The 23,257-nt window shown below is 37.8% G+C and overlaps 2 protein-coding genes and 1 long non-coding RNA gene across 6 annotated transcripts in view; 1 reads left to right on the top strand and 2 right to left on the bottom strand.

The window, feature by feature from the left end:
• LOC116730601 (uncharacterized) overlaps positions 1-6,254 on the bottom strand; it is a 176,709-nt gene extending 170,455 nt beyond the window's left edge. Inside the window, exon 1 of the long non-coding RNA XR_004341360.1 lies at positions 6,190-6,254. This is a non-coding gene — a long non-coding RNA (uncharacterized LOC116730601). The remainder of the gene's footprint in view (positions 1-6,189) is intronic.
• atp6v1e1a (ATPase H+ transporting V1 subunit E1a) lies at positions 1,849-9,113 on the top strand. Of its 3 annotated transcripts, XM_032579910.1 has the most exons (10): positions 1,858-2,094; positions 4,263-4,328; positions 4,402-4,511; positions 4,593-4,659; positions 5,762-5,851; positions 6,420-6,488; positions 6,582-6,676; positions 6,834-6,921; positions 7,872-7,964; positions 8,745-9,113. In XM_032579910.1, the coding sequence occupies exons 1-9, from the start codon at positions 2,062-2,064 to the stop codon at positions 7,932-7,934; spliced, it is 681 nt and encodes a 226-aa protein (XP_032435801.1). In that variant the 5' UTR covers positions 1,858-2,061; the 3' UTR covers positions 7,935-7,964; positions 8,745-9,113. The 3 variants fall into 3 exon arrangements, with proteins under 3 accessions (XP_032435804.1, XP_032435801.1, XP_032435792.1); XM_032579913.1 differs by lacking the exon at positions 8,745-9,113 and having other exon boundaries at positions 1,849-2,094; positions 4,593-4,653; positions 7,872-8,209; XM_032579901.1 differs by lacking the exon at positions 8,745-9,113 and having other exon boundaries at positions 1,861-2,094; positions 7,872-8,209.
• slc25a18 (solute carrier family 25 member 18) lies at positions 8,205-19,192 on the bottom strand. Of its 2 annotated transcripts, none has more exons than XM_032579875.1 (10): positions 19,042-19,192; positions 18,023-18,260; positions 16,777-16,899; positions 13,617-13,672; positions 13,365-13,455; positions 12,698-12,813; positions 12,440-12,611; positions 11,454-11,626; positions 10,372-10,447; positions 8,205-10,234 (listed from the first exon to the last, which is right to left on the bottom strand). In XM_032579875.1, exons 2-10 carry the CDS (start codon positions 18,040-18,042, stop codon positions 10,093-10,095), a joined length of 969 nt encoding a protein of 322 aa, XP_032435766.1. In that variant the 5' UTR covers positions 18,043-18,260; positions 19,042-19,192; the 3' UTR covers positions 8,205-10,092. The 2 variants fall into 2 exon arrangements, with proteins under 2 accessions (XP_032435766.1, XP_032435758.1); XM_032579867.1 differs by having other exon boundaries at positions 18,023-18,264; positions 19,042-19,191.
• Between the last annotated feature and the right edge of the window lie 4,065 nt (positions 19,193-23,257).

The raw sequence follows: 23,257 nt of genomic DNA, 5'->3' as shown, positions 1-23,257 counted from the left end.
TACGGCCTTACGATGCATTCAGGTACATCTCGTACACTAGACTATCCACATTTAAATGCTTTTAAAATACGTGAATCAACTTTTCCTCCCATTCAATTTCACCATGACCCTACTTAGTGCTTCATAAATAAAGTTATTAACCATTTTAAACTAGGTTTACGGTTGGAATTTTTTAACTTTTCACATTTTGTCAAATTACAAGTTTCAATGTATTCCATTGGGATTTTATATGGAATTCAAATAAAGATCTGAAAACAGTGATGATCATATCTATTCAACCCTCTTCATTTTGAAACTCTTAAAACTCCAAGCTTTGTACAGCTCAAACAGACATTGACTTGTTGCTCTTATTAGTTGAATTGTTTAATTTTTTAATAAATTTACGTCATGCAATTTTATCTTTGGTGTTGAATTTTGATGCCAGCTTGATTTATATGGCCACATGGCCAAATAACACTGAACGTAAAAGAAATGTGATATTTTCATCATCAGGTGTCACAAAGCTCTTTGGTAGGTCAGTGTTTTTTTTTTTTCTTTAAATTATATTACCACATATTTCCGACCTGAGTGAATGAACCCTGGCGTGAAAACCCGACCCTTAAAACGCTGTGTAGAAGAGCCCATTTAGAAGACGCGTCAGGGCGTCCACCATTGTGTGAGTGGCAACCTGGTTGTAAATTTGGCTATCCAAATATGCTGTACTTCAATTTACATTCAAGGAATTTTGATAAATTGCTTTTATGTAGAATACTCTATTTAGATAGGAGAGTACATTAATGACAAAAACTAATGTGCTTAAAATTCACTCATACTTTCTTACAATATACCAAACCACTTAGTGATATGTAATCTTAATAATAATAACAATAATAGGCATAATAAATGCATAATGAGGGATGACAAAGCCCTTTAAAATCCAAATGTTTAGATATTAAAATGTATTTGTATGACAATAAAATCCAAATATTCTTCTTCTTCTTCTTCTTATTATTATTATTGTCATTGTTGTTGTTATTATAGAAATAAGGAAACAATACTAGAAGTTGCAAGAATAGTTTCTTTCAAGCCATTGTAAGGAATTCAGTTGTAATTAGTTATATCACTGGATAATGGATTTTTAAAATCATCTGTTACTGATGATTTAACAGATGATCCGCTAAATTATCTATTGTGTGATAAATTTTCAATTTCAAACATTGTTTGCTATTTTTTAAAAATGTTGTATTTTTTTTATTTTGCAAACGTTATGTCCCCAATTTAGCTTCATATAATTGCTGCATTTCAGTTGTACATAACCGAAAAAGGTCTCTGAAAAATGAAGTGGAACGCCTTCCAAAGTCGGATTTCCCAGTGGGAAACTGGGAGCACCTCCGACCACCTACAATTATGACTTGTAAGGCTTTTCACTTTTCAAAATGGCTGCTCCTCGCATCAACAGTAGTAAGATGTGGTGGAAAGGTGTTTTACCAGACACATGTAAGAGTGCGTCTAAAATAAATCGAACAAGAAAGTTCCTGCGACTCTAAACTAAACAAATTAAAAGAGGTGTCTATATAAGGAAAGTAAAGCTTAAAATTGTGCTCGGAAGAGATCTATAGGTGCCACCATGTTGAAATTTCGACTTTTTTTAACTGGAAAGGTACCAAATTCCGACTTCCGAGGTAAATGGAACGCAGCATAACTGTATTTTTGCAGAACTCAGCAAAGATGCCACTCCCAATATGGCCGTCAGGTTAACGCTCTGTCTCTCTATTCTATGAAGGCCACGCCCTCCAACTAGTTTTTAGGAGAGTTTGCTGAAAAAAAGATGTTTGTGTTGCTCTAAAATGAAAACATGTAAAACTTTAAGGGGAAAAATATATGATAAATCCTTAATTAAAACAAGGGCATAAACGCGTTCTACTTGTGTTGCCAAATTTAAAAAGTTTGACCGGAAGTCCAGTGTCGTAAACTCGAGGAGAAAAGCTAGTTGGGCTCGTAACGGTGCCTCCTTCTCTGCTGTAAAGAAGTTGGTCGTGAATATTTTTTTAGGCTCAAAATTGACCAAAAAACAGAAGAGACATGGCGCTTACCGACGCCGACGTCCAGAAACAGGTGAGGATGAAACGGCCCATTTTAAATGTGTTTTACTCCACAAACATCCTGTAACATAACAGATCACCGTAAGAATCTGACAGCTGTCTGCACCGTCTCCAGTTTTTCTGAAAGTTTTTGTTTTATTTATCAGGACTTGTTTACATGGATGTGGACACGTGAATGCTAAAAGTTACATTTTCATCCATAAACAGTACAGTTATGTTAAATAATAATTGTCCAATATTAATAATCAAAATAATCCGCGTTTTGTTTGTATTTATTTTTCTGTACAGTCACTGGTAGGTTTAGAGTTACATAAACCAACCTGTTGACAAGTTAAAGGTTTATTGGAGAGACAAGAAGATATGAGTGAATGCAGAAAGTCCGACTGAAACGGGACAAAATGGGAAAAAAATACTTTAAAGAAAAAAATTATAATTAGCCAATAATCAATTTCAGTATGACCTCAGATCATAGAAAAGCTACTAGTTCCCTAAGAACCGCCATCTTGGTAGGCTGCATGTCTGCCTTATCTTGCAGATAAAAGCTACATTAGCTAAGCTAATTTTACTAGTTTGACAGTGAGTATTACAGTAAGTATCACTGATATTTATTTTCGTATTATACAGGGATTGGTAGAGTACTCAAAAATTGTAATGTGTAATAGTTGTAATGTTCTCATATTGTTTATAAATTAGAACTAGCTAAAACTAGTTGATATAACAACTATAACAACTGTTTTATATGGAGTTCTTATAGCAACTCCATATCAACTCTCATTACAGTTAGTTGCGGCTGCCTACCAAGATGGCTGTCAGCTACAAAGTTCCCGGAAGTGTGACATCACATGAGGTCTATGCTTTGCAAATTTATTGTCATCACAATATCCAATATGAAGATCCCAAAAAACCGCAATAAACGCTGACTAATCATTTCCAGACGATGCATTCAGGCTCTCTGTGCCTGTTTTTATATTTGGTGCCATTTGATCAAAGCAACATGAAAGGTTTTAGAAGGTGAGAAGGTCGTTAAGAATGAAACAACAACTACATCACTTTACCTGAGTTTTCTTCACCGTAGGAGCACCACAGGGCACGGTACTCTCACTGTTCCTTTTCACGCTCAACACCTCAGACTTACTGTATAAACCAGAGTCGTGTCTTCAGGATAAATACTCGGATGGGTCAGGAATCAGTTTGAACACAAAGATACTGAAAAAATGCAGAAAAGGAAATTCTCTGAAATGTGTTTTAAACGATGACAACCCCAGAGAGGAGCAGCTTCCTGGTTCCAGACCAGTAAGATTAACTTTTCCTCCAATCTGATTCTTTGACTTTATTCCTCTCTGACGACGTTAGACCTGCTGTTTCTGAGGGAAATCCAGAGGAAACAGTCATCCTATGCTGCATTTTCCAGTTCATTCAGTAAATGTTTGAGTTGGAAAGAAAAATTCAGACTCTGCTGTTTTTCAAATCTTTTTTTCTCACTTTCTGCAGGGTGAGAACAGATTGGAGGACATTTTTATTCGCCCTGTTTCCATCTGGAGCAGGATGTGCATGGAAATACGAATAAAATAAACTTAACTTTGGCCAGGATTTAATGCATTAATTTAGGTAAATTAATTAGACAGATCCTTAACTCAGTAAGAAATTTTAACGCTACGTGTTTCTTTTACATCCATAAATCTGACGCAGGGCTACATCTGCTAACAGCAGCAATGGACTCTGCTTCTGTCGGCTGATTTCTGCTTCTAAACTGATCTGAAACTTGAACACACTGTTGTTGTGTTCAAGTTGTGCTAAAAGGACTTAGCCTATCAGCGAAACTGTGCTAGGCTAAAATAGCATCTCAATGCTAAACATGAAGAAGCTAATGCTAATGTCCACATTTCCAAAGAAACTCCATGAATGATCAGGACTTGAATGGATTAAAAACACTTTGCTCCAATTTGATGGTTGAAAAACCTGAACAACAGATTAAACATTATAAATATTTCAGTTGTTCAGCTCTTATGTCTATTTATTCAATAATTTAGCAGAAAAAAATTGCATTTTTGAATTGAAAATGTTGCTTATTTCGTTGATAGTTTTCAATTAACTCGACTAACACTGGAATAAAATGAAAGATTCAGACTTGAGGTTAAACCTTTGTGTGAGTTTCAGCTGTTTTGTGTCTTGTGGCGGCAGATCAAACACATGGTGGCCTTCATCGAGCAGGAGGCCAACGAGCGAGTCGAGGAGATCTTAGCGAAGGTAACGGACGTTCAGCTCAGGCCGACCACTTCCATCACAGCGACCCGTAACGGACCGGGATGTTTGCTTTCAGGGAGAAGAAGAGTTTAACATCGAGAAAGGCCGCCTGGTGCAAACCCACCGGGTGAAAATCATGGATTATTACGAGAAGAAGGAGAAGCAGATTGAACAACATAAGAAAATGTGAGTTTTTAAGGTTTATGTTCTGTAACCTGGCTACTGGAGGTCAGAGCGATGTTTTTATCAGGAATCGTCTCTCCTCAGCCAGATGTCCCAACTGAAGAACCAAGCCAGGCTGAAGGTGCTGATGGCCCGAGACGACATGGTGACGGTCAGATCCTAAAACCTTTTCAGGCTGAGGGCCATTTAATCCATTTAACAGAAACTCAGCAAGCCTTAAATTGCCCCGCAATAACACAACATCTTAATATATGCAGCCTGAAATTAAATTATTATCTTAACTCACTTATTGTTGTGTTCTTTGTTCATCCTAATGAGAAGGGTGATGCTGTTTTGTCACACAGCCAATCACCTTTGCAAATATTAAGTCGGGAGCATTTTCAGTTATTTGCAGATTCTGAAAGTGTGGATTCAGTTCCGTCAAACACATGGAAATCTAAAGAGAAATCCCTTTTTGTGCATTAATAACATTTTAGGGCTATTTGTAATGTAGAAATATAGTAAAATAAAAATAGACTTGAGTTGCTTTGGCAGAACAAAATAGAATAGAATAGAATATATAGAATAGAATAGAATAGAATAGAATAGAATAGAATAGAATAGAATAGAATAGAATAGAATAGAATAGAATAGAAGTACTTTATTCATCCCAGCAGGGAAATTACTTTGCAGTTACAGCATAGAGACAAGACACAATAACAACTACCACTGAGTAGTAGTTGTCTATAAATTGTAAAAATATGAAATGCTGTTAATATAAAAAGCAAACCTTCTGTACTATTAAATATAAAAATTAGACACCCATTTTTATCAACTGTATTTATTTGCTGATTAAATCACTTTTAATTAAATAAAAATAACAATAAGTGCGAGTAGAGCAATATAAGCTGTTCAAAAGAATCAAATTTCTAGTGAAGGACACATCAGTACTCTCAGCAGGTCTGACTTTCCTGCCAATGTTTTCTTTCCACCGATATCTTTAGTTTTTCTTCTGAGTGACCCGATTTCATCCATAATTACTTCTCAACACCATCGTTGTGTGAGCTAACTGCGTTTGAGCTTACCTCACGGCAAATCAACGGTCGCTTACATGCGGTAGCTTGTGAACCACTAGGGGGCGCCCGCAGTTTGAGAACAACTGTACTACACCGATGCAGAAACGGATTCACACCAAAACCCTGTGCAGAAGCGCTTGAGTTACAATATTTGCCGATAAGCGCGTCTGAAAACCTTCAACTTGTGTTTATGCTCAGGATCTGCTGAATGAGGCTCGAAAAAGAATCGCCGACATCGTCAAAGACCCGGACAGGTACGCCAAGCTGCTGGAGGGTCTGGTGCTTCAGGTAAGCTGACAATAATAAGTAAAGCTTCGCCAAGAACAGTGGACCCTAGATAAAAAAGTTAGCAGCGCTAACCTTAAACGCTAATCTTAAACATTGGTTCTGCTAATGCTAAAGGCGTCTACAACCTTCAGTCCAGACTGTAAATGCTTCAAGACCGTTAAAAAAAGGGAAGTTCATTTTTTGATAGCAGAAATGTTGTTATTTTTAAAGAACCACATTTTATTTCTGTTTGTAGATTTTAAAATAAAGAAAAACAAGACTTTTTCTAAAATAATACCACTGGTGTTTTTAGTGTGATTCTGTCTTATAATATGTATCCATCAACACAGATGTTGAACTTTATTCAACTGAATGTTTGCTAAACAGCCAAATAAATTAGCAACTTAGAATTTATCCAGGAAAACTAATTTATGGGAAGTTAAGTGTGCTAAACCTTTTCGAAGTTAGCTAAAGCGCTAAGCAAAAAGTTAGCTTGGCTATTAGCAGATTAGCATAAGTGTTCCCACTACTGCCAAAACGTTTTCTAGTTTTTTTGAAAGGTGTTTTTTAATTTATTTCTACATTTTAGGGGTTTTACCAGCTGCTGGAGCCTAAAGTCACCATCCGCTGTCGGCAGCAGGATGTAGACGTGGTTCAGGTCATTTAGCTTTTCTGCTTCACCAAAAACCCAAACCGTTCCATGATAACGGTTTGGATTGGTGAAATAAAGCTGTGTGCTATGACTCGGCAGGCTGCAGTTAATAAGAACATCTCTATCTACAAGGAGACGGTGAAGAGCAACATAACTGTCCGGGTTGACCATGACCACTTCCTTCCATCAGACATGTAAGATGGTGAAATCCATCACAGTTTTAATTAAATTATCTCCTCATGTAATTCAGCTGTTCAGAACCAGATTTGAAACCTGCAGCCTCTGGACCAGCGGACCAGAGGCTGCTGCAGATGAGTTTGGTTAAAGTAAATCTGCCCTGCGTTTCTGCAGCTGCGGTGGCGTTGAAGTCTACAACAGTAATGGAAAGATTAAGGTTTCCAACACCCTGGAGAGCAGACTGGATCTCGTAGCACAGCAGGTATAATACGTCACACAAAGTGCAGAAATTTGGATTACTGTGTAAAATCATTGCATTGCATGCAGTTCCTGTTATGTGTCTGCAGGGGGCAGCATAACTATCAGTAAGGAAAAACCTGAAAACTTAGAACATTTTCAGGGTGTTGCGTTTTGAAGTGTTTGTTCATTTTGGGTTGAAACCCGGTTCCTGTTTGACCCAAAAGCTGCAAAATGTTTCTAAAATAAGTTGAAAATATTCTGAAGCCTGGATGAAGTCGAACAGTTTTGGAAACGTTCACTTTAGAAACTTCGATGAGTCTATATGACGGAATATTAACCAGGCTAAGAAATTAATTTTTAAATTATAAAAATACTGTCTCAATAACTCAAGGAAAAACTCATAGTAGAATAAAGTAGCAATTAAATGACAACAAAGTCATAATATTATCGGAATAATCATAATAATACAAGAATAAAGTCTTGGTAACATGAAAAGTAATCAGAAGAAAATCATAATTTGGGGACAATAACGTAGTAATTTTATGCAAACTATTATTTTTAAAATAATAATAAAAAAGAGAAATGTTGAGCATCTTGTGAAGTTATATTTTGGTACTTTAACATTAAAATATTAGCTGCAGGATTTTGAAACAATTTCTCTGTTTTGAAGGAAGAACCGCAGACTTGCTGAGTTAATCACGTCAGACCTTAACAAATCTATCAGCATTTTTCTTCTCAAAACATTTTTACTTGGAATTTTACAACTTTTTTCTGATCTTTATTCTATTAACATTATGTTTTTCTTAGTCTGAACCTGATACTCTGAGTTAAGTGTCTGATTCATAGTTTGGTATTAATGTTTTGCATATGATGTTGGTTAGATGCAGTTACTGAAGCACAAAGAGAAACTGAAGTGTTTTCTCTGGTTTCTGACTCTCTGCCGTGGGAAACGGCGACACCCTCTCCTTCCAGATGATGCCTGAAATCAGAGAGATCTTATTCGGTTCCAACCCCAACCGCAAATTCTTGGATTAATTTGAGGAGAACTTCGCTGGAAACGTCAAGGTGACCCCTGACCTTCCTCGCAGGACAGCAATTCAAGTTTTCATAAACTCTGATCAGTGTTTTCAGAAAACGTCTGGACTTAAACGTAGCCCAGCAGTAGCTCTTATTTCCTCCTTACCTCACACAAAGAGATCTGCACACACGTGATGCATAAACCGTGAAATCTGCTGCTGATATTGTTGGAAAATATTTTTATCTTTATTTGATGTTTAACAGCCAAAAGAAATAAATTGGAGGCAGTTTAACATGTTGGGTCTCTTTATTTACAGTGTGTAAACCGTTTTCTTCAGCTATTTTCTCTCTACAAAACAGGACAAAGGTAGTATGCTATGGAAACATCTGTCTGGTTTTAAAATGTAAAAACAAAACGACCTCTTGGCGCCACCTTGTGGCTTTAAGTATTGGCGGTTGGTAAGACGAGGAGCCTTACTGCCATGCTTCTGTCTAATATTTAAAACTGTCCTGTCTAAATTTGAATTCTAGCAAAATATTACCATTTCCAGCTAATGGGGTAGTTTTAAAGTGGGGTTTTGTTGAGATGTTACAAGCAGTCAGTATCTTCACTTTGATGGAATGGAGTTAATTCAGGTTAAGTCATGTTTGCGTTACAGTAAAAATCAGGTATTTATGTAAAAAGACACTTAATCTGTGTAAACTTTCCCTGTTTTCTGTCTGTTAGGATTAACAAAATGACATTTTATTTGCTATCTGATAGAAAAATAAGGCATATTTTTAATATTTACCATCCAATTTCTTTGCTGATTATACTTGTTTGAACAGGAGAACCTTCAGACACCAGGAAGTTGGACCAACAATGAACCAGATATGTGGAAACAATTTTTTTTCCTGACATTTTTCCTGATTTCTTTTGATGTCTAACAAGGAAACAGAGCGTTTGAGGTGCTGCCTTAAAATGCGTCCTCTGGTTTTCCTTCATTTAAACTGAAATGTTGTGAGTTGATCTTTCAGAACTGGATGAAGCTAGTTTTGTTTAGTGCTTTCTGTCTGGATAAATTTTAAATGTTCATTTATTTGGTTGTTGTTTATAAACTTTCAGTTGACTAATGTTTATATTCATGCTCTTATTTTGAAGTGGATGATGACAGCAGGTCTGTTTCCATTCCAAATTAAACAGCTTTATTTGTTAAAGTAATTGGTTTTATCTCCTTATTCTGACATTTAGCAAAAAGAAAAATAATGTTGGTAATCCTAACTGACCTAAAACAAAAAAAGATTCAGATTTAATGTCGGTGAGAAAAAAAAAGGTTGAATTGTTTTATGAATTTTTTGGCACCAGTTGTCCAGCTAGGTGAAGGTTTTGAGAACTGCTGGAAATGTTTCATCACGGCATAAATTACCTGTGACTCCACAGATTAGCTTTTAGCTTCAAAGTCCTAAGGTTAGATACTGACTTGCTTTATTTTCTGTACAGAATCCCACTTTAAAAACAAAATCCTTTAACATGTTATAAGATGTAAAGTTTAAAACTAACAGGATCGATAAGGCGTTGATTGCATTGTCCTTTGTTGTTGTGCGCATATTATTTGAAGCAAACCAAAATAAGGAGGGAAATTTATCTTTATTATTATTTAAATTGAAAGTGAAAACCCTGGAAGGCGGCGCGTTGTCCTGCAGTCTAACCTGTGGCCTTTTAACAGGAAGTGAGCTGTGTTGTAAATTGAAATGTACGCTATTACAGGGATTAAAGGAATTACCATCAGATTAACAAATGACCTTATAGAGATTGGCTCCCAGTCCAGCAGAAGGCCAGATTACAACTGTGACCTACAGGAAGGAGTGGGAGGAATGCGTAACGGCGCTGCTGCTTTAAGCATCAGGTCGTTTCAGATATGAAATAAATGGGTCACTTCCTGAAATTCAAACGCTCACACTGTCAGGCATTTTAGTTTATCAGCTGTAAAAATATCCAGCAGTTCTTTCTTTACAGCCAGCGGGAGAAACCTCCCTCAGGTGAAGGGAACACCTGGACTCGGGTTAGTTAATCCGGACCGTGTTTACCCATCAGAACCTCGCTGCCAGGCGGTGAAACCAGAGAAATTCAATTTTTCTGGAGAATGAAGCTGGGATTCTCCTCTGTTGTGTTCTCCTTCACCGCTGCCAGTCGCTGTTATCCCAGTAAACCCAGAACCGCCTCCCCGACCCCGAGGAAGTAGACGCCCTGCGCGATGCCGAAGAGGGGAGCGATGACTAATGCCCGGCATGCTGCGCCCTTCAGAAACGCCGACGGTCCTTCCCGCCTCATGATGCGTCTGGAAGATTCAGAGAAAGGACGACTTAAAGCTGCAGTGTATAACTTATGAGGACATAGATTTTTGTTGAAACTGTCACTTCCGTTTTAAGAGAGAAGCAGGAAGGAGTCGTGAAGCTCTTTGCTCTGCAGTCTTACCTTGTGCAATCAACAATTCCTCTATAGGAGTCTTCCCCTTCGCCTTTTTGCAGGGTCTGCAGACGAGTCTTTATCACTGTGAACATTTAAAGGAAAAATCTCTGTTTTATACTATTTGCAGTATAAAAATGTACAGATATATAAATTGATCTTCATTGACGCTCTCCATCCAATCTGACTGAGCTTGACCTGTTTTCCAAAGAAGAATGGACAAAATGTCTCTAAAAATGCAAAATCTGTAAACAGATACACAAAATTAATGGTGAAACTTGATTACAGTTTTGAATCAAGTTAGTTAATATCCCTTTGGGATCAATAAAGTATTTTTCATTTTGAATCTAAGGGTTCGTAATTAATCACAATGAACATTTTCAAAACTAAACATAGACAAAGTAAGCAACATTTTAAACTGAAAACGTTTTTACTGCTAAATTATTGAATAAATAGCTAAATGAGCTCAACAACAAAGATATTTATAGTTTTTAATCTGGTGTTCAGGTTCTTCAACCATCAGATTGGAGCAAAGTGTTTTCCAGGGTTTCAGGAAGTCCTGATCATTCATGGACATTAGCGTTAACTGCTGCATGTTTAGCATTGAGATGCTATTTTCGGCTTGAGGAGCTTTGCTGATAGGCTAACTCCTTGAACACAACAATAATGTTTCCCATCTGTTCAGTTTAGAACCAGAAATGAACCCCAGTGGTCCAGCAGAAGCAGCTTCGCTGTCCATCGCTGTTGGCGGATTTAGCTGGTGCGTCAGATTTACGGACGTACCAGAAACTCTCGAATATAAGAGTTCCAGTCTGAACCTTCTTATGTAAAGAAATGCCATTAATAAAATATATGTAATTAATTACATAGGCAAGTAATTAATGTACTTAAGTAATTAAAATGTACAAGTTTGACTCGAGGGATGGATACTCACTGTACTTTTCAGATTTTCATTTATAACATAATTTTCCTTTCACTTTCTGTCATGTGCTTTTTCACACCTGGTTTGTGATAAAATCCTATTAAAACGCTTTAAAGTTGTAATGCTCTATATGTGTCCATGTAGCATACTGAAGCGTAAAGTTGCTCACCGTCCAGCGGCGTGACGGCCACTGCTGCCACCGAGCCGGCGGCGCAGCCGGCCACGAAGGACTGCCAGAACGGCGCCTGGGCCTGAACGTCCGCCTGGCTGCCTGCGCTCTCCCGGCCCAGAGCGTTAAGGTTGGCAAACAGAGGGAAGTAGATCATAGAGAAAGGTACATCCCTGCAAAGAAACATTAGAAAAGTTGGAGAAAAAAAAACGATGGAGAAGATGGAGAGTTGAGAGATGAACCAGTTCAGCAGCGTAACAAGCAGACATACTGTAGCTGCAGGACTCCATTGATCTGTATTGATTGGTTGATCAGTCAGAGAATATTCCAGTCAGAGTTAGATAGTGAGGAACTGGATCAGTAACAACAGAGCTGTATGATGCTCAGAGAATAATAGTTTGAAAAAAAATTACAATAAGAAATATAATTTGCTTATAGATATTTATTACATTATTTGAGAGTAATTCACAGCTTCTTTATTTTGTGTTTTTTTAAACATAAGTTTGAATTCAAAAGTCTAATGACACTGCCATAAACTGTTTTATTTTGCATAAAAACAGAACTTTTAACATAATGAAGAAACTGTTGCTTAATTTCTGACTGAAATTCATCATTTCATGCCATTTTAGATGTGTGTTTGTGTTGGCTTCATGTATTTAAAGACAATTCTTTGAATTTACAAAATAAATGCATAACTATTTCTAAATCAGAAATCTCACAGTTACGACCCCTCTCCAGTCCCTCTGCGACCCCCAATGTGTTGCGACCCCCATGTTGGAGACCTCTGATTTAGAAGATTATTCTAAACCTAAATCTGCAGGGATATGAATAATTTTGCACAAACCTGTAAATGTAAACTTTGCTTTAAAAGAACAGATTTACAGATTTTTACAGTTTTTTTGTGTGACAACGAAGCAACAGCAGCAGAAATCTGTGAGGGTGTGAAAACTTTTCCTCAGCGTTTCGTTGCAGGTGTTTTCTCTGACCTCATCAAGGTCGCACCGGCGCCCCGGTAGAGGCCGGCCAGGCCCCGGGTCTTCAGCAGGTTCGCCGTGATGCCGGTCGCCGAGGGCCGCCGCGCCGCCGGGGCCACGAGCGACGGCGCCGGACCGGGAGCCGCCGCCGCCTGGGTCGGAGCCGCCACGGGTCGCTGTGCGGCTGGAAACAGAAAACACCCGAGGTCAGGGAGCAGAGACTCCTGGGCTCCGATTCCTCCGATTCTGGGAAAATCCTGAAAGCCTCACCCAGCCGTCCTGCGTCCTGCAGCTGGATCTTAAGCATCTCCATGGGAGTGGTGACGACCACCTGGCAGGTCCCTGCCCCACACCCCGCCAGGACCTCCCCCCACAGGGGCAAATGCCTGGGGCAAAGCAGTGGGTTACCACATTCCCAGTACGTCACTTAGACTGGTAATTACACAAAAACTGCATGCATTAAGTATGGAAGCCCATTTCTGCCATGAAAGAAAAAACAACAGACCATCAGGAAGTCATAATTATGAGTTTTAAAGTCATAATTCCAAGAATAAAAGTTATATATGAGAATAAAAGTCAAAATTCAGAGTTTTAAAGTTGTAATTATGAGAATAAAATATACAATGACCAGTTTTAAAGTCTTGATTGTGTGAATAGAATTAATCATTATGAGAATAAAAGTCACAATTCAATTTTAAAGTTCTAATTACAAGAATAAAAGTTCTTCTTATGAGTTTCATTCTAGTAATTATGACTTCCTTTTATTTGTCTTTCATGGTGGAATTGGGCTTCCACAGAAATGGATTTACATAATTAAAAAATTTGCAAGCAACATTTAGAAATTTGCAGTTTCTCCAGGTCCTGCTAACTGATCTGATTAATTCCCTTCAAACGTTTCAGTGTTGATGCATCAAATGACGAGGAGAAGATAAATTACCCGTCCTTTGAAAGTTTTTGTCTGAAGACGTCGTTGGCGGCCAGTTTGATGGCTTTTTCTGGCGTAACTAGCGTGAGGTTTACGGCTGCTCCTGGAAACAACAAACAGGCTAACGTTTGTCTCCACAAATAGAAACCGACCTAAAAAGCAGCTTAGGGTGTCACCACAGAGCACAGATGGTTCACCGGTTATCACCGTAAAAAGATTTAAGCTCTGCAGGACAACAACATCGTAGTTTTGTGGATTAGATACCTCGATAGCATCCGAAATAACCCTCGGCTCGCACCGTCTTTGCCAGACAGTCAAACCTTTAGAACAACAAAAAACAGCCATTAAATTTCTCATCACTTTATTTTACAACATATTCTGCAAAGGGGTGAATTAGCAATCTTATTCCTTCATAAATACTGATATATTTGGGTTTATGGGTAGCTTTCAAGCAATCCTGGCTGTTTTGAAGTGAAGAAGTTGAGAAAATGGTGTCTAACTGTGTTGCAGAGAAGTTATCCCAGATATTTTCCATGTATGAGTCACAGGAAACCCACAGGCTGCGGAGCACAAACAGGACGGCCACGCCCGGCCAGCAGATGTGAGCTGATCAAACCTCTGGGTCTCTGTGCTGCTTAAGGACACTGCCTCTGCTTTTCTGTCTCTCTACTCATCTTTACCTCTGATAATATCAGAGAATATGAAATAATCTGAGCTTAATATCATCATAAAAACACAGATTTGACCAAGTTTAGAGCAGCTCCCCTTTGAAACTTCAACACAAACCTCAGAGATTTCCAAACCTTTTGTCATGTGAGCCATAATTGTCAACTCAAAATATCATTTTTAAAAAGTGCAATTGTGGCGACCACAAAAGTGTGACATTTGTGTTTATGACTTGAAATTGTTAATACAAGTTCTGTACTTTATTTTGGAGAAGAGTTTTTCTTTATTTTTTTTTAATGTGCTCTGTAACATTTACTCCACGCCAGCAGGGGGCGGGTGGCGGTTTTGGTGTCCTGCTTGTATTTTCCCTCATTGCTGCATGACACTTGAGGTTAACAAGCCGTTTCCTCGTCTTTCTCCTGTTCTTCAGGTGGGTAAATATGCGAATAGGTTTTTAATCCAGTAATTAGACATGCTGGAACGTATTTGGAATATTTATGAACGTATTTGGAATAGTTATGTACTGTATTAGTTATTCAGTTTTTGACTTTGTGTCGTTGTGTTCGAAGAAAGTAACTACGCACGGTGTACATGCTAATATTAGCCATTAGCCAAGTCTGTTTAATACATGCGCTTCACCCACTTCAGGTTATGCTGGAATAACCGTTAGAAACTGAAGAACTCTGTGTCTATTTTTCTGTTTTGGCTTTTGTAAGGTCCCCACCACCAGTGTTAAAATAGTTCTTTTACCATTAGGATTCAGGATGGAAAAAAAGCGAATTTAAAAATGATGTTTGGTTCTATTAAGGACTTTAGTTTATTGAAGGTCAAATGCAGTACTGTCTTAAGTTAAAAAGTAGCTGGTTAATGTAACCACTGTCCAATGCGTTTCATTTGGGATAAACAGCTTAGAAAGCTAAGAAGAAGAATGAATGGATATGTGTTTAGGAAAGAGATGTTTGTTTTGTCGCTAAAAGATGTTTGTTTTTGCCACTTATGGACACTGAAATGTATTAAAAAGGTTGAACTTTGAATATATAAACTGTAAAGAAAGAAACTCAATACAACAAGTATGTTTGGATGTAAAACTTGAATAAATTGCTGCATGACACTTGAGGTTAACAAGCCGTTTCCTCGTCTTTCTCCTGTTCTTCAGGAGTATATCTGTCAACAGCGGTGCTGTCGCTACGGTACCCGTTACACAATCATCAAAAAATATTGTGATTTTTTACCTACTCAACAATAAAACAAGCATGAACTATTTGATTAAGCAAATAAGATTTTTTTGTGTTTTGCAGAAACAGGATTGTAGCTTCAAATAGTTTTTGGATTGTTTTAAATGAAAGACGTCCAGTTATTATTTTGGGCTAAACTGAAGAAAACTGAATATATTTATTTCATCTGTTCTTTAGGATTTGGGTCAGTCTTCATTTGAAAACACTTCCTGTATTTAACTAAGTTTTAATACAGCAAATATAAGCAGGTTTGAGTTCATACTTTAGAGTATAAGTCATTAAATAGATGTGGTTTCAGTCACCATGACAACAAAACAAAACAAAACCAGGAAGTTTGGGAAAAAATTATTACATTTTCATAAATAGATTTAAATTTAAAAGTCACAGTTTTGTCCTAATTTACCTGTTGGTTTGCTGCCAAAGTAAATTCCTGAATGTAATCATGTATTTGTAACAGAACCCACAGAAGAAACTGACCTCCACCAGCTTTAACCGCTGCAGACGGAGGATTGGTTTACACATTCTTCAGATTCAGAATCAAATCAGTTCAGATGCTTGAAAAATACATTTGTTGGGAAATAAAAACAGAAATGTGTTTATGAACACAGAATTATTACAGAAGAAGGAACATCTCAAGCTCAGTAAGACTGGATGGAGAGCATTTAAAAGAATTTTCAGGAGTTTCCACAGATTCTCATTTGATATACGCTTGGACTTTAACTAGGCCATTTTAACCCATACATGTGCTTTGGTTCAAACCGTCCCATAATGTCTCTGGCTGTTTGTCCAGCAGGTCGTCCTGCTGGAAGGGGAACCTAAACCCGAGTCTCAGCTCTTCTGCAGCGTCTAACAGATTTTTACTCCAGGATTGTCCTGGATTTAGTAGCTAAATCCTTAGCTTCACACTAAGCTAAATATTTAGCTTAGTGATTGAATATTCAGTTTTATATCTTGCCATTTATAAATAAGTGAATTAATCATATGGTGAAAATATGACTTTGACAAATTCATCCCTATTTTTATTGCTCTTATGATGGGTTAAGTAACCTAAATCATCAGTTCATGTTTGACTGAATAACTTTACAAACATCACTACTAGAGGACCAAAAATGTTTCCTTTTTAAACTGAAAATGCTGAAGTTATACTCTGATTTTTTCCTGCTTCACAATAAACTAGACAAAAACTAAACTTAGCGTGAAATATTTAAAACAATGGATAAATCACTGTAAATTCAAAACGTACAAAGTATTTTGCACGTTTGCCTCTTTACCAGAAAGGCATCCACATCGATAATTAATTAAAGCTTGATTATAAACTTACACAAGTGTCTGGCATCATTTTGAGGAAATGTAGCTCAGATATTGTTAATGTTTGGAGGAAGAGAGATCTGTTTTAACATCAGGAGTTGTGTTAAATGAATGACTAAATCATCCCGTTGGGTAAAAGCAGGCGACCCATCTCCGTCTGTTTGGGCAGATCAGTTACAGAAGCAGATTACGGCTGCGGAGGAAATCCCACTCACATTCCCTTGTAGACCTGGACGCCCTGCTGGTTCTGTAGGCGGGTCTTCGCCAGGTCAATAGGAAACACACATGTGACACCAACCAGGCCCGCCACGCCCCCGTTAATCAGCTTAGCAGGGAGACTGAAAGGGATCAACCACACACACACACACACACACACACACACACACAGATGCAGAAATGAAATGAAAACTTGGACTGCACCATCCAAAGTATAAACATTAAGACTGGCCACGCTGCCAGTTCCAGGGGCAGATTTTTAACTTTTTCCCTTCACTCATTGTTTCATCTCCCTCAGTTGAACATAAACACATTCGGTATCCATGGAAACGACAGGTTTTTGGCTAGAAGCTGATAAAAACCTTTTGAGCATTTGAGTTGAGCAGGAAGCACTTATGGGTTGCCTGACAGACATCAGTAACTTTCATCAAAAGACATCGTGTGGAGCTCCGGTAGTGCCAAAAAAGTACATATTTTGTTGGTTCTAATTTTTTTTCAGTAAAATTTTCCAAAATTAGTTATAATTTTTCTCCTTTTATTCTTTACTTTGGATTCTTAAAAAATACACTTGAATTGGAGTCAGACATAATAGTTTTTAGTGTTCTTTTATAATTGGATAAAAAATAAATGTGGATATTTAAGAAAAAAATAAAAACAAATTTAAACATGTAAAAAGAAGTTTATTTCTTTGCTGTAATAAATCACAACACAAGAGCTTTCCTTCCAACAGCCATCACTATCTGCAATAACTGTTTGAATAATTTGAATTAATATGAGCCACAACAGAATTTTTCTTTCCTTTGGGATCAATAAAATATTTTTGAATTTGAATTAAGTGTGATAAGAAAATCACATGAAACCCCCAGTTTTGTTGGATAAAAAGGCCAACGCTTTTCTTTCTACTACGTCTGTAAATTTGCTTCAGTTTAGCGCAGCTGCATCAGTGTTTGCACAGGTATGGTTTCCAGAAGTTTGTACTCTTTTTATGGTATTTCTAAAAGGTTTACATACTGTACAATGCAAAAAATCCAAATGATTTAATATTCCATCCTCATTTCTTTGGAACTATAGCAGCTGCTGTGATGTTTACACTTCTGGTGGAGTTTCCTACGTGTTTGCTTTATTTTGGTACCAAGATTTTTGAAATAGAGTTTGTAATTGTTGAGAAAAAATAAACTATATTTTGGTATATTTCTGCAGAAAACACTGTGGGACTTTGGGTGAGTAAAGCAGACAGCTTCTTACCTGACCTTCTTGTCTCCCATGTTGGTGGTTTCGGGGCTCTTTGCCCAGCTCCAACGCTCCTCCTGTCGTCCTCCAGGTGTTTCTTCAGCTCTCACCTGCTATAATCCCGTCCCAGCTGATATATTCAGCTGAGAAATGCAGTCTGGGTGGACGCCCTCCTTTATGCTGCTCCACAGCTGGATGTTCAATTTGGTTTGAGGTGCAGAAAAGCTGGCCACTACTTCAGACCTCCCTCTCTCTGTCTGGGCGCACAAAACACAATCAGTCACATGGATTACATAAAACACACACTTATTGTTCTGCAAAGCCCTGCCGTTAATTACCTGCAGGTTTGTACCGTCAGGTTTTTATGCTTTCTGAAACTCATTCATACGACTTCAGTTGCAAATCCTGTCAAACTTTAGTATCTTTAGTGTCTCTAATCTGTCAGCTGGGAAGGAGGGCAGAGCTGCGATGGAAGGTGTGTCGCTGTCATTTAACTGCACTTTCTAAAACAAATAACCAACCAGGACATGTAAATAAAGGTTTAAACAAACAGTCAGACATGTTTTGTTAGTTTTTAAGACTTTTTTTGAGAAATAAATGCATGGCAGACAGTAAGCATCTGCTCCTGCTTTCTTATCTTCATCTGTTTCTCTGATTTCTATTTTCCCTTCACACTCTTTAATCTCCCTCTCTTAATCCTTCCACTTCCATTCTGTCTATTTTTACCGCCGTAAACCTTCACTCTATCCCTTAGTAACACAAGCACTTTGCATCACCTCCCAACTCCTCCGCCGCCTCTTTCAGGAACTTTACTACCATAATAATCATTGTTCTCTGCTGAACTCAGTCTTTTCCAGTGGAGCCTTTAACTGAGCCTCTTTCAGTGAAACTTTCCTTTCACACACACAGTAGTGACTCTGCCAAAACACAGACAAGGGTGCCTCAACCAAGCCAACATCCAGCTCCCACAAAAAACTGCACTAGAGAATCCTAAATGCACAGCAGTGAGACAACGTTCAGGGAAAAAATCTTACCTTTCCTCTGTCAGTTCATCAGGATGAAGATGTCCGCTTTCCTTTCAGCTCAGCAACTGGTAGTCAAGCGAGAGCGATGTGAGAAAGCCAGCCGCCACTCAGGGGCCGCTGCACAAACACCAGCATTGTCCTGCAGCCGAAGTCCCTCCCTCCATCTCCCTCTCTCTCTCTCTTCCTCTCTCTCTCCCTCCCTCTCTTTTCCTCCCTCTCTTTCCCTCTCTCTGTGTGTGTGTGTGTGTGTGTGTGTGTGTGTGTGTGTGTGTGTCACAGCTACTGGCTCTACACTAACACATCCCAACATAAGCTGTGGTGTACAGACATGCAGAGACTGATGTCAATAATTGGATCTCTGTGTGTATTTCATCTAGAAATGTAACTGCACAAGCTGAGCTCCAACAATGGAGGTTTTCCATCACTAATGAGCTCACTGTGCAACTCTCCTGCCGTTACATAATATCCACACAGACCCACTGAATGCCACAATGTTCACAGACTTCCAATTGGGACCAAAAGTGTGCTCCTATTTTATTTTTATTAGGGAACAAAAGTTTACCCAAATATAAAAATACACAGATGGAACCAGAAGCTTAAATATATTCATTTTTCTCTTTTTGTCTGAAGTTAAATTAGATCAAACTTCTCCTGTTTTCGGTCAGAATCAGAAAAGTTATTGGTTATCAGGACTGACCAACCCTACACGACTGAATGGATGCAACATGTGACATATAAAATAAAATAAAATAAAAAACAGCAAAAAAATTTAACTCAGAGCATCCAGTTTTATTTTTATGTTCTTAGTTTGTATATTTTAATTATTTATTTCTATCTAGATAGATAGATAGATAAATCTTTATTGTCATTGTCACAAGAACAACGAAATTTAAAAGGTGCCATCAGTCAGTGCATATGCTTAAAAACAAAAAATAACTGTCTCACAATTTACACACAATGTAAGAATTAACAAATAACTGGAAAAAACCCCCAAAAAAACCAATAAATAAGAACAGCCACATTCTCACAGACATCATTCATGATGATTAATGGTTGTTTTTGATTGCATTTAGTTTTGTTATTGCTGTCGGGTAGAAACTGTCTCTGAGACGGTTGGTTCTGGTTCTGGTTGCTCTGTATCTTCTGCCTGAAGGCAGCAGTGTGAACAGAGAAGGTCCGGGGTGAGAAGTGTCCTTTGTGATGTGTTGTGCTTTTCTTAGACAGCGGTCGCTGTGCAGGTCCTCCAGTGAGGGGAGAGGGCAACCAATGATTTTTTGGGCTGTATTCACAACCCTTTGGAGAGCTTTCCTTTGAGCCGCAGTGCTGCTGTTATACCAGACGCAGATACAGTAGGTCAGTATGCTCTCTATGGAGCACTTGTAGAAGGACACCAGCAGCTTCTCCTTGATGCTGTTCCTCCTGAGAACCCTCAGGAAGTTCAGTCTTTGCTGGGCCTTTTTTATCAGCTCCAAGGTGTTCATGTTCCATGTGAGGCCCTGCTCAATGTGGACCCCCAGGAAACGGAAATCAGCTACCCTCTCCACACATTTTCCCCCAATGGTTAGTGGTGTAATGTCCGTTTTATTCCTCCTGTAATCTATTATGAGTTCTTTTGTCTTTGAGTTGTTGAGGAGCAGATTGTTCTCCCTGCTCCACTGCAACAGCCGCTCCACCTCCCCCCTGTAGGCGGACTCGTCGCCTCCTGAGATGAGCCCCACCACTGTGGTGTCAACAGCAAACTTGATGATGGTGTTGCTGTGGTGGGCAGAGGTGCAGTCGTATGTGTACAGACAATAGAGCAGGGGGCTCAGCACACAGCCCTGTGGAGAGCCAGTACTAAGGCTGAGGGCAGTGGATGTATGTTTTCCCACCCTAACTCTCTGCTGTCGGTTGGTCAGTAAGCTCAGAATTATTACTATTTATAATAATAATAATAATAATAATAATATAATTATTATTATTATTATTATTATTTTCTGCTTTGTGTTTCATAACATTGTAATCCTTCCCTAGGAAATAGAGTTGTAGCAGTTGTTTTATTTATTTTAATGCACAGGTCTACTTTTCTTCTTTTGGAATTAACATTATGATATTGTGAGTGTTTTGTCAAATTTGCTTCTCTGGAGCGGCTGGTGGAATCAATAAAGATTAAAAAATTTACCTAAATTATTTCTATTTGATACATTTTAAAATAATGTGAGAAAGAATTAGTGAGGTTTTTTTTATATTAGCCTTCAGAATCAGAAGTATGGTTACTGTCACTTTAAATAACAGGAAAAGTCCAAAGGATGATGCCATGGGTTTGGAGTCCTCTGATAGGTTAATTGGAGCCTGGACAGTGGCAGGGAGATTATTAATAAAGAACATATGTTTATAGTCAAAGTTCATTTTATTAAGTATATCTGACATTTATTGCAGGTGTACTACAGATCATTTACCTGCAGAACACTATAAAGCATGCTAGTTTAATACTTCTTTGGACTAAATCAAAACATTTCAAGCTTATAAAAGTATACATTTTAAAGGTCTTATTTGGTTTACAATGGTAGGTTTACGATTTACAATCTATTTGCAATCGTAAACCTAAATTAAATTAAATTATTAAATTTTAGTTAATTGAACTATATTCACAGTACACTCTTACCTTTGTGACTTCTACTGATTCATGAAAGTTTATAATAGAGGAAATACCTCAACGCAAATGTATGTAGTAAAAGTAATTTTTATCCTGCTATATTAAATGTAAACATGACTCAATGACTTCACCTTATTAGGTACTTGGATCAAAATATACTAAACATTAGAACTTTGTGGCAAATAAATAGTATACCAAAGTACAAATTTAACTCTATTTTATAAGATTTTCAGCCAAAAACAAAAACGAAGGTGTTTCCTCACAAATTAAATTATTTTGCCTTTCAGGTCAGAGTAAAACTGCTGTCACCGCAGAATCTGAAGCAACAGAGATGGCCGAACAACACTGACATGGCTAGCTACCGCCACCTGTTGGCCAACCTGAATGCTAACAGGCAAAGCTGCAGCGTTGTAAAATTTTTCAAATAAATACAAAAAAATAATTTAAAAAATTTAATTCGAAATAAGAGTGAAAAAATTCAGTGTGTCTGCACTCATCAAGATTTTCCCAAAGTAGAACATAAAGATACTATTGTTAGAAAACCTATTGCAGATTTCCACAGTTTTGTCATTAAGAACCATAATAATATTAAAAACAAACAACAGAATAGACTAGAGTAATCTAAAACACTTCATCCAAAGTGTTAGAGTGGTAAAGTCTTTACAAGAGCTGCCATACAAGAACTGTTCACACCTTTAAATGTAAAACTAACCTTCTGCTTTTTCTACTTATTGCATATAAAAATTAAATAAATGTAATAGATTCCTAATAAAACATAATAAGAGTTAGTTTTGCTTTCTTATTTATTTGGATGCTTGGAGCCACAGTGATGCTGACCCCTTCCTACATCTATCTATCTATCTATCTATCTATCTATCTATCTATCTATCTATCTATCTATCTATCTATCTATCTATCTATCTATCTATCTATCTATCTATCTATCTATCTATCTATCTATCTATCTATCTGTCTGTCTGTCTGTCTGTCTGTCTGTCTGTCTGTCTGTCTGTCTGTCTGTCTGTCTGTCTGTCTGTCGAGCAATACTTAATAGCAACAGTAGGGGGAGCCCCTGCGTAGCTTAACTTTCACTCAACACTGCTGTTGTTCACAAAATCTCCCTGTACCCGAAGTTATTGAATCTTATTCTGTACAGAACGAAATTCCCTAAACATTAGTAAACGACCATTAACAGAAAATCCGAGTTAGACCATAAAAGAGTAACGTTTGTTGAATTGTACGTTAACAAGTTTAATAACAGTTTAGACGAAACCAAATCCGAAGAAAAAAAAAACTAGAATGAATCACCAGTCAGGCATTGCGTAACTTTTTCAGTTTCTTCGTCATTCTGTGTTTTACTATCGTTCCCTTTAAACGAGGAGCACACCATCTAATTGGTGGGGTCCGGTCATATTTTCGCGGTTAATATTATTTTAAAAAGCAAATCTAAATGTAAATTTGTTTTTTCTGTTTGTTACTGGTTAAGTAAAAACACTTCCGCCAGATTGGTGTATTCATATCTTTAGAAGTGGTTTATTAACTGGAGTTGACTCGTCGACCCCCCTGTTGTAGCCGGAATGGTACGGTCCA

This window comes from Xiphophorus hellerii, chromosome 2 (genome assembly GCF_003331165.1).
Source record: "Xiphophorus hellerii strain 12219 chromosome 2, Xiphophorus_hellerii-4.1, whole genome shotgun sequence".
NCBI classification, from domain to species: Eukaryota; Metazoa; Chordata; class Actinopteri; order Cyprinodontiformes; family Poeciliidae; genus Xiphophorus; species Xiphophorus hellerii.
This window is presented reverse-complemented; position numbering and strand designations above follow the sequence as displayed.

Bases quoted from the DNA above. Each gene is read 5' to 3' on its own strand.
- atp6v1e1a (XM_032579910.1), top strand. From the start codon at position 2,062: ATGGCGCTTACCGACGCCGACGTCCAGAAACAG. The intron at 2,095-4,262 runs GTGAGGATGAAA...TTGTGGCGGCAG, and splicing joins ACGCCGACGTCCAGAAACAG to ATCAAACACATGGTGGCCTT. The intron at 6,677-6,833 runs GTAAGATGGTGA...GCGTTTCTGCAG, and splicing joins CACTTCCTTCCATCAGACAT to CTGCGGTGGCGTTGAAGTCT.
- slc25a18 (XM_032579875.1), bottom strand. From the start codon at position 18,042: ATGGGAGACAAGAAGGTCAG. The intron at 12,612-12,697 runs GTGAGGCTTTCA...TTCTGTTTCCAG, and splicing joins GCAGGACGCAGGACGGCTGG to CCGCACAGCGACCCGTGGCG. The intron at 10,448-11,453 runs GTGAGCAACTTT...AAATGTTCACAG, and splicing joins GGCCGTCACGCCGCTGGACG to TGATAAAGACTCGTCTGCAG.